We start from the raw sequence: 10,221 nt of genomic DNA, 5'->3' as shown, positions 1-10,221 counted from the left end.
CTRAAGCACAAATGAAATATTTAGGTCCACAATTAGCAGATTTGTGTTTTAGTGGGCTAGTGCCCACCACTGTAAATCAATGACTGAATCAGGTGTGTTGTAGCAGGGGAAGAAAAAAAAAAGGTAAAACATGCAGGGCTGCAACCCTCGAGGACCAGAATAACCCACCCCTTCATTACACTGAATGACTACTTTTCTTACTTCTTCATATAAAGGCATAAAAACACAAAATATTTTTTTCATTTTTCTATTCCCTCAGGTGTCTTGGGTTTTGGAGCAGCATGAGACTTCGTCCTCCAGTGATGACCTGACGGCAGTGAGAAATAACACCGACCAGATGTTGTGTCTGCTGGCCGAGGAGCGCCCCACCGAGAGCCCCGAGGGCGGCTCGTGCGTGGCCCTCATGGGCCCCATACTGGAGCTGGTCGTCACCGAGAACATTCTGGAGCGCCTGGTTCAGTGGCACCTCCGTCGCGGCCTGGACCCAGACAGCCAGGGGGCTTTGTTCAAGTTGTTTGAGATGCTCATTGGCCAATCCCAGCAGCCCCTGCTGCAGCACACGGCCGTCCTTCACCCCCTGCTGAGGCTGCTTGGGTCCTGTGCTGACCCAGAACTGGGCTGTCCCTCAGTTTTAGAGAACAGCTTAGTGCTGCTGTTGAATCAGGTGCATACACCCCACAGTCCTCTGTCTCCACCATTTCTACATTCTGAGTTTGTTAAAAAAAAAAATTATGGTGTCGGTCTTAAGTTTTAGGACCTAATGAAGGGCAAATTTAAAAAAAGAATGCTAAATGCTAATATAAATCTTTAAACCTCTGGGCGTAGGTCTAGACATCTGTTATTTTGTATGAAATACTTTTCATTGAATTTCTGGGTAATTAAAGTCTCACGTCCCCCTTTAGGTGTGCGTGTCCATGGCCCGACAGCCGGTGGTTCTTGAGATGTTGTTTCAGGCTGCACCGGCCCATCAGGGTTCCACCAATCTGCTGATCTTCTCCCTCCTCGTGCCATTCATCCACCGGGACGGAGCCATCGGACAGCAAGCACGAGACGCCCTGCTGCTGGTGATGGCAGCCTCAGCCAGCCACGAGGCTGTGGCTCGATACATCGCAGAAAACTCCTACTTCTGCCCGGTGAGGGATTCTGCTCCAGGAAACTGGGTTCAGGCTTCAGTTTTGTCTCTTACACTACTATAGCTGCRTTTCCATTGACCATGAAAATGTGCAAATTAGAATTTCGAAAAAAAATTTGCTCAATGGAAACATGTCAATTTCGGAAAAAATTACGTTTTTGGACAAAATATTTTTGCGCTAGGATGAGGTGGTTTTTCGGCCGTATCGAAATTGGTGTTTTTTGCAAAACTGCAATGGAAACACTTTTTTCGCATCACAGGAGTCACGTGATCAACAACCGTCTGTTTCTACTGGTGAAAAAGACGATGACGAAGAAGATAACAGGAAGTAGTAGTAATATCACAGAAGTAGTATAAAGTAGTAAACTCACTGACTACATTTTCCCAAAAACACAGCATACGTAGCCGCTCCCAAGTAGGGACTTGTCTCTGGAAAGCCTCGATAAAAGACGCCGACGTCTCCTCTGATGATGAGCGCTAGTGTCGTGGTAGCAACATGCTATGTGTTTACATCCATCGCTGCCATGTTTGTAATGACTTATCATGAACAAACGTATTCACGCGTGACTTTAATAGCATTTCTTACTTAATGCAAACACTGCAGTTGTGAAACTGTGTTTTTTCGACATTACCAGAATATCAACAAAGTTTTGCGCACATTTGCAATGGAAACATAACTTAAAAYATGTCCAGCAGTGAATCTTCTCTCCTCTTTATTAATGCAATGGTTGGGGATAAATTATAAAATCTGGCTTGCTTTCTGACACAGCTTCTAAAAAAGAGATGGATGATTGCGTGGGTGCTCTCTATTTCTAATGCATTAGTGATGGTGTGTGATAATGGAAGCGGACGGAGATGACTTTGCTCTCTGACAGGTCATTCATCCTTATCTTCATCTTATCAGACATTACCAAGAAACGTTGACATGTTCAGAAGAGAACAAAATGTGGTGACTAAGATCACTATGCTGTTGTAGCTGCTTGGCTATAACTGATTTGGACAGTTTCTGCACATTCCTATCCTGGTTTTAGAAACCCAGATTACAAGATAACCATTAGCATTTCATGTCGCAGCACACCTGGAAGAATCTAAATGATTCAAAATAAGAGACTTTATTGGCTGCTTGTTTGCATGCAAACAACAAGTTTGAAAAAAATGGTTTATTAGGCAGTGAAAAAGGAAATGGGTAAAAAAAAAACAAGAGACATATAAATGAAAACGCTAATGCACAATAAAAAAAAACACTTAAAACCTTCGTTCATGAAATACCATAAAACGCCTTAAAAAGTACACACAAATTAAATGAAGAACTGCTTTTGAACCCTTTAGAGTAAATTCACAAGCTTGGTCTCTTTTTAAAGCTAATAATCTGAATTACTAACTTCAGCAGTCATATTCTTTGTAACTGTAACTAGTATTTAGTATATTGAAGTAAAATACACAAAAATCAAAATGTTTCTCCCTAAATTTTTATTTTTTATTAGTGAACTATCACAGAATTTGAAGGGAATGAGATGTTATCCAACAAATTTTACTGGGCTAAAATATTAATTCCCAATTATTACCAGTTCAAATTTGGTAACAGTAGCATAAAATATGAATATTTGAGACATAGTACAATCCAGCATGTCTCATTTGCATATTTGTACACTTGTACAACATGTCCAAACTGTACATTTTTTCTAAAACACTGTAATTTATAAATGCTTCAACACAGAGACTTCACTCWGGGCTCAAATTAAAGATAAAACCCCCCAAAACACATTCTACCATCCATATTTACTCACAGCATGATTAAATTAAAAAATATATATTAATGTTCAGAAATATTTACACCAACTGGAGTACATTCAGCCAAATTTCCACCAATAACCAGCCAAACCGCAAGAATAAACCAATACATCCTTATTTCTTTCACAGCATTAACATTCCACACAGCTTATAAAACCACCAGCAGCGAAAAAATACTTGTTTTTCACTCACATTTGATAAATATTTGCCCTCAAATATGTCCAAATTAGAAATTCAAAAAAGGTGACCCGAAGTCTTTTTATCCATACTTTTTAACTTCTCCTGGCCACAAAAATCACTCTTCCATGTCTTGAAGCACTCGAAACACTTAGTAACAAATATATTTTCATCTTATCAGCAGGTTTAGTCAGCTAACTGGCCAAAATACGATGGAAAATAATGTTTTCCTGTGAGCGTTAGCTTCCTCCGTTAGCATAAGGACTGTCAAAACATGGCGACGTCCTGGGTATTTAGCTTTCCCGTCACTAAACAAAGTTCCCACCCCCTCAATATATACGCCAAATGAAAGGTGCGGTGATTGGCTACACAGCTGTGGTATCAGAACAAAGCTCGGAGCTGACTGGCCAAATCTACAGTCAATCAAGCATGGATGACGAAAACCGGAAGTTGGTCACTTCTGATAGATTATTGGCCATAGATAGTCGATACTTGAACCCAGTTGGTCAAATGAGGTGCCAATCGAAAGAGGAGTGCCCAGACGTCCATTTTGATACATTGAACACGGACACAGGTTGAATAGAAACACAGAACGGCCTTTCAAAATAAAACGAAACGAAAACGGCACGCGGGCGTTCCTCTGAATGTTAACAGGTTTTAAACTTAAATATTGTACGTTAACCCCTCTGCAGCCTTTGGGTCAAAACAACCCACAAGATAGTAGGTCATACGTCCTTGTGGGTTTATTTGAGTCTAACTTTCCTCCAGTCGACCTGTAGGTTGCCTGTGGTCACACACCATCAACAGGTCTTTATATTTCTCAGTCTTTTAGTCAATGAGAGGAATATCTTATGTTTCCATATAGCAAGGTGAAAGGAAAAGCCCTCACATAGATAACTGGAATCTGTGCAGGTTACCAAAGAATGAATGGAGCATTCAGTTGCAAGTTGCAGTTTGATCAGGATGCTCACCATATTTTGGAAAACTGTGATGACTGTGAAGCCTGTTTAAAATGCAGGATGTTGTGAAAACAATTGAGTTCAGCTTTGTTAGTGGTGGAGTGAACATCCATCCAGACTGCAGATATTTTTTATCAAAATGATGATGATAATGGTCTTCAGAAGTTGTGGCAAATAATTAAAACATTTGTAATGGAATCCGTAGCCATGTTTCCATCAACATTTTTTTATTTTGTATATTTTGAAGTATCGCATTATCGAGGTTGATGGAAACAGCAAAATATGAACTTCCTAAATTTTGCAAAAAGTTTTTAATTTGACGTAGTTTTTGGATTTAAATAAATAAAAAGACTTAAGACGTAAAAGGAGAGAATAAGTTCTAACGTAGCAAACATATGCTTTCACTGTCGGGGTCTTCCCAGTTATTCCCATTAGATGGTTCCTAACGCTGCCTGAGAAAAGAGCTGTTGATCTTTCTTGGCACATTTGTGGTTTGCTTTGAGGAGTCAGGAAGTCTGATTGAGATTAGCTGAAGATTCAGCAACTTCTTCACCTTCTACTGATAACATCAGCAGATGTACCGTTTGTGATTCGCAGGCTTTGTTGATTGAATTAACAAGAAGGGTCCCGTGAGACCAGGAGGTGAACATGGTTAATGTGGTGTAAGGAAAACTGTCACCACGATTCAGTGAATTTCAGGTTATTGGACAATCTTAAAACGGAGACTTCATGGGTCATTTTGGCCCTCAGGAAGCAGGAGGGTTAAAGGTGGGTGAACATGTTTTTGTCTCTGACATCCTCTGCTAATGGAAAAAAAATCAACTGTTTTAAAAGTGGTCTTTGTGTGTGACARTACTCTGTGGAAATAAATGGTGAAATGGAGGTAAAATAAACATTCTAATAAGGTTGTAAGGATGTGTTGTAATCTGACTCTGTTGTTACATAATGTTGGATCCTGTTAGTGTTTAATATACTTAATAAAATATTCTGACCAACTGCTTAGAAAAAATAACTTCAAAGCTATTCAACAATGTCTGCATTGTTGTAATCCCTTCATCTGCCACTAGATGTCATTAAAGAGCCATAAAGCTCATGAATAAACTTTTATAGAAGTTATGTGTAGTTCTTTTGTGTAGGACATGGTTTTCTGAAATGAGAATATTTACACACACATTTTAAAATCAGAGAACATATCTAAACTTAGCTAACTGGAGTTTTAACGTTGCATTATAAAAGTGATAATCTTGCATGTAAATGTTCATTCAGTGCTGTCGTTGGGGCTTTTTGGTTTGTGCTCTGGTGGCAGTGAGCTGTCTCAGCTATTTTCTGCTCCTCTCGCTTCCAGCAGCTTCAGTGTGACCTACTTTATGCTGAAAAGGTCCAGTGGAGGTGGCATCCACGACCAAACGCTCCTCTARTTTCTATCTTTGCACGCTCGCTCGTCACATTCAGCTTCGCCTGACTGTTCGGCTGTAGGTGTCAGTTTCTGAGCAACTGTAGGGTGGAAGCAGTGTGAATCTTTCAGTGCTCTTTTTTCCTGTTTAGATTTGCTTTGTTTAGGCTGTTTCTTCTCCATTTATTATTGCCATTAAATCGAAAAGACTGTCATTAAAGGCCAACAATTGTAGTGCGATTTATATGAAGACTTTAAGGTGCCATAAAAATAATTATAGCTAATAAATTTTGAGATGTTAAATTATGAACACATGCCATACATTCATTTTGATTAAAATGACAACTGTTCTCTTAAATGTGTGAATAATTTGTGAGGGGAAAAACACAGCATAAATATAAAATATAATAATTTTTTTCTCAGTTTAAAGAGGTTGATTAGTATTTTTTTTGTTTCTGCTCTCAGAGGAGTAAGATGCTTTTTCCTTCTCTCCTGCCCTTCCTTATCTTTCCCTGCTTTGCTGCTTGGAGCCTTCTCTACATTTTTCATCCGAAACTAGAAATTATGGATATTTTTATGGATTTGGTTAGCTGGTCCCTTAATAAAATTTTTGGTATAAAGTTTTTTTCTTCCTCCATGGGAGGACATGTCAAAGGTGGGACCTCTGTTCTTCTCTGTTCTGGTTATATATCTGGATTCTGATCACTGGATTCTACAGATTGGCCTGGTGGTCTCCTGATGTTCTACAAATCAGTATTGGTGGCTGTTCATCTCCTGGCTGACTGACCAATTTGATGGATGGCCGTATTCTATCAGCACACAGACATTGGCCTTGAGCGAGCTGGACTCGGTCTGCAAGCGGTTCTATTGAGGGTCACGGGCCGGCTGCGGTCCCTGGACTTTGCTGGCCAGATGGAATTGATCTTGTAGAAGCTGACAGATCGGATCAGCAGAATTTGTCCTCATTATTTGTCTGATTGGATTTGCCACCTTGAGATGCACCAGCAGACACATTAAAGCCGATACAAAATTGTTATCGTCTGCCTGACTCTTCTGTTCCCAAAACAACTGATTACAGAATCTGGATCTCCCCGACAACGGCCTTGAGCTGTTGACTAAATTCTTCCTGGCTGGATTACATCGATAAGGCTCTGCCCCACACCCGCCCCCCTCCTCTCTCACCCATCTGATCTGGTTTTCTGAGCAGGCTGAGGGCCTCACAGAATGAACAGTACCATCAATATTCTGAACTTTGGCTGCGCTGGTTTTGGGGACTGGATTCTTCGGGCCCCCTAATCTCACTTACTCCTGTGGCTAATAAATCTGCCCTATGCTGAGGTTTTTCATAAACACCATAGTGTGTCACAGTGTTGCTATAATATGATGTTTTTGCTTTTTTCCTCATCTTCCATTTTTGTGGTTTTTAGTTTTTCTGTTGTTAAGGTAGCGCAACTGTGTTTGCTGCATGACCTGTCTTAACTGCCCCCTCCCCCCTTCCCTGAATGTACAGCACCTTGTGAATTTATTTCTGTGAAAGGCGCTATATACATAAAACTTTACTTACTTACTTACTTACTTACTTACTTACTTACTTACTTATTTCAAAGGCCTTTTTCTTTTCAAAAGTATCCTTAATAATTGACAAAACATTTTTTGTATTTTAAATATAATTGAACACAACAATAAACAGTTTATTAGAAATCTACTCATCTGCACATGTCCTGACCGACTGGTCAGCAGCATTGTTCTGAAGCCTCTCTGCCTCCTGCCAGGTGTTGGCCACGGGCCTCAGCGCCCTCTACTCCTCTCTGCCCAGGAAGATTGAAGCTCGAGGAGACGACTGGCACGCCCTGCGGCGGGAGGACTGGATGGGCGTGTCGTCCCTCGTGCTCTTCATGAACTCTCTGGAGTTCTGCAACGCCGTGGTGCAGGTGGCTCACCCCATGGTTCGCTCCCAGCTTCTGGGTTACCTCCACAACGGCTTCCTCGTCCCGGTCATGGGCCCCGCCCTGCATAAGGTAGGAGCGTGAGGCCCACACACAGTTTACAGGGTAGTGATTGGTCTTTGGGAATTATTTTCTAGATTTGTATCAGTGACGTGCGGTGAGCTTCATGGATGGTGAGACACTCAGTTCATCAGAATCTGATTTACAAATATATGAACAGAACAACTTAGTCACCACATGACTGGCAGAAGTTAATGAGTTATGTTTCTTATATCAGTGTTCTTTGCACAAACTGCAGCTCATTTGATGCACATTTCATTAAAACAAATTATGTCCTAATTTTACTTATAAGTCCATGCACAGCTGAAAATATCCCATCTGAGTCCACAGCTGTCACAAGTTGAAACATGGCAGGGTGAAAAGTTTCTGTCAGGACGTCTACACAGTGTCCAACAGTTTCAGAAGAGCTTTAGTCTCAGCTGTGATGTGGCTCTTATTTACCTGCTGCTTCCAAGTCCAGTTTAGAAAATAGTTTGAGCTTTAAAATATATAATCCTTCATTCTAAAAGTCAGGTTTAAAAGAGAGAAAACAAATGGATCCCTGCTGTACTTTTACTTTTTTTAACTTTATTACACTGAAAACAGGTAYCCTAAACAGAGAGTTGTAAAGAAACTAAGTTCAAATATTTCTTTACTGCACTTAAGTAGAATTTTTTGGGTATCTGTATTTTACTTGAGTAATTATTTTTCAGCCTACTTTTTACTTCTAATTCTTACATTTTCACACAATTATCTGTACTTTTTACTCCTTACACTTTTTTAAAAAAGGAAGAAGTAGAAAGTCGTTACTTTTATTTCTTTTTTGCTTGCTTTTATTCCAGCTAGTTATTGTAAAAATAAAAACTATCCATATAAACTGAGCCTCCTAGATAGAGTGAATTTAACTGTGGTTGAATGAGAAGTATAAATATATAAAACTCTGCTAGCATATTAGTTTGTACACAAACAAATCATGTCACACTCCAGCAGGACATAATCATTCAAATAAAAGTACTGTGCTTAAGAAGTATTTGTATTTCATGAATTATATTATTACATTTGGCCGCAGCCCTCAGATAGATTTTCATTTTGGGGAAAAGCTTTGTGCAGCCTTGATATATGTATATAAACTGAAACAGCTGGACTAGTGCATCCTAAATTTAATAAAAATTCATTATTTTAATACGATATAGTAATTTCTGTATTTTTTGGGCGGTCACTTAATAGTAAATGTCCTTACAGAAAATCTAACTGCTCATTTTAAATTAATACTTTTACTTTTAATACTCAAGTACAAAAATATCAGATACTTTAAGACTTTTATTCAAGTATTATTCCTAAAGGAGACTTTAACTTTTACCAAAGTAATTTTTCTGGTAAGATACTTGTACTTTTACTCATGTATCACTTTGTGGTACTTTATACAACACTGCTTAAATACTGCACTTGTCTTGCTAACTGTAACTTTTTGTTCTTATTCTGCAGCTAACCTCTGCTGCAGCTCATGCATTCTCTGAGCTCATGAGCACCCCCCTGCTGTTCCTTGAGCCTAAAAAATGTTTTGTCTCCGTCTTTTCAGCTCACAGAACACGTTACACAAATACATATTTATAGAATAAACATCAGCTAAACTGTGGAATGTCAGGTGTTTATTAAAAAAAATCAGAAACATTTTACTGGTGACATATAGAGACATTTTCTGCTCCCACTACATAACATGCAGGAGGGATTGCGCAATCTGGAGGCGGAGCTTGTTTTTTCTCATAGTCCGTCTCGTCCTGTATTTGAACAAGATATGAGGAAATTCAGCAAATTTGAATAAGAAAAATATTAAAAAGTGTTTAAGTTAATTTAAAATGCGTTTATAGAACAAAGCATTATATAAATATGACAGTTTAATGTCTTTAATATTGTTTTTTTTTTTCTTTATAATTTCCATGATGAAAGGGCTCTAGTGACCGCACGTCACTGGTTTGTAAGTACCGGATGTCCGGGGTTTGAATGTTAAATATTAGATGCAGAATTTTAAAAGTGAGTCATCACAATGAAAACTGGATAAAATGAGTCGGAAATGCTTTTACTCTGAAACTATTTCTTGATTAAATTCTTGTGTGATTCATCCCGCTGGTGTTCATTTTAAACATTTATGTTAATTTGTGTGTGTCTGTCTGTGTGTGTGTGTAGTCGTCGGTGGATGAGATGATCGCCAGCACCGCCTACCTAGATCTTTTCTTGCGCAGCATAACGGAAACGTCCCTMCTCAAGACCTTCCTGCGCTTCATCCTGCTGCATCGCCATGACAATGACACCATCCTGGACACGCTGCTCACACGCATCAGCAGCAATTCAAGGGTCTGTAGACGTTTGTCTTTGAGTTTGAGTTTTCAGAGTCATGAATGAGTTCAGCTGTGTGGGTGGTGAGTGGGCTGAGAGAAAAAACTGAAGTAAGAAAACTCAAGTTTCTGGTTGAACAAAATGAAGACAGACAATAAACCTCTTCACGCYTGCTTCGTTGAACGACTGTTGGGCCACACTTTATTTTTCTTTGAAAAACATATCAGGTACATGTTGGAACAAAATACAAAACTGTGCAAAAAATGTGTTTCAGTCACTTTAAAGGGCCAATATTATGTCTTTCTCAGGCATATATTTAAGTACTATACCATAATAAAGTATTTATGTCACCTTTAGATGTTATTAAAATGCTATTTTTATGTTTAAATAGAAAATAAACTTATCTTCTCATCACTTCCTCTTATAAACGCCTTGAAATTGGCCTCTGTC

The 10,221-nt window shown here is 39.1% G+C and overlaps 1 protein-coding gene across 1 annotated transcript in view; it reads left to right on the top strand.

Moving 5' to 3' along the window:
- Nucleotides 1–259: 259 nt before the first annotated feature.
- fhip1b (FHF complex subunit HOOK interacting protein 1B) overlaps nucleotides 260–10,221 on the top strand; it is a gene marked incomplete at its 5' end in the record, with an annotated part of 31,879 nt that continues 21,917 nt past the window's right edge. The window contains 4 exon segments of the mRNA XM_014029762.1: nucleotides 260–664; nucleotides 903–1,133; nucleotides 7,225–7,470; nucleotides 9,622–9,789. Coding sequence (XP_013885216.1) covers nucleotides 260–664; nucleotides 903–1,133; nucleotides 7,225–7,470; nucleotides 9,622–9,789 — 1,050 coding nt within the window.

The sequence above is a fragment of the Austrofundulus limnaeus genome, unplaced genomic scaffold (genome assembly GCF_001266775.1).
Source record: "Austrofundulus limnaeus strain Quisiro unplaced genomic scaffold, Austrofundulus_limnaeus-1.0 Scaffold949, whole genome shotgun sequence".
Classification (NCBI taxonomy): Eukaryota; Metazoa; Chordata; class Actinopteri; order Cyprinodontiformes; family Rivulidae; genus Austrofundulus; species Austrofundulus limnaeus.
Note: the sequence above shows the minus strand (reverse complement) of the source record. Positions and strands in the feature narration are given on the sequence as shown.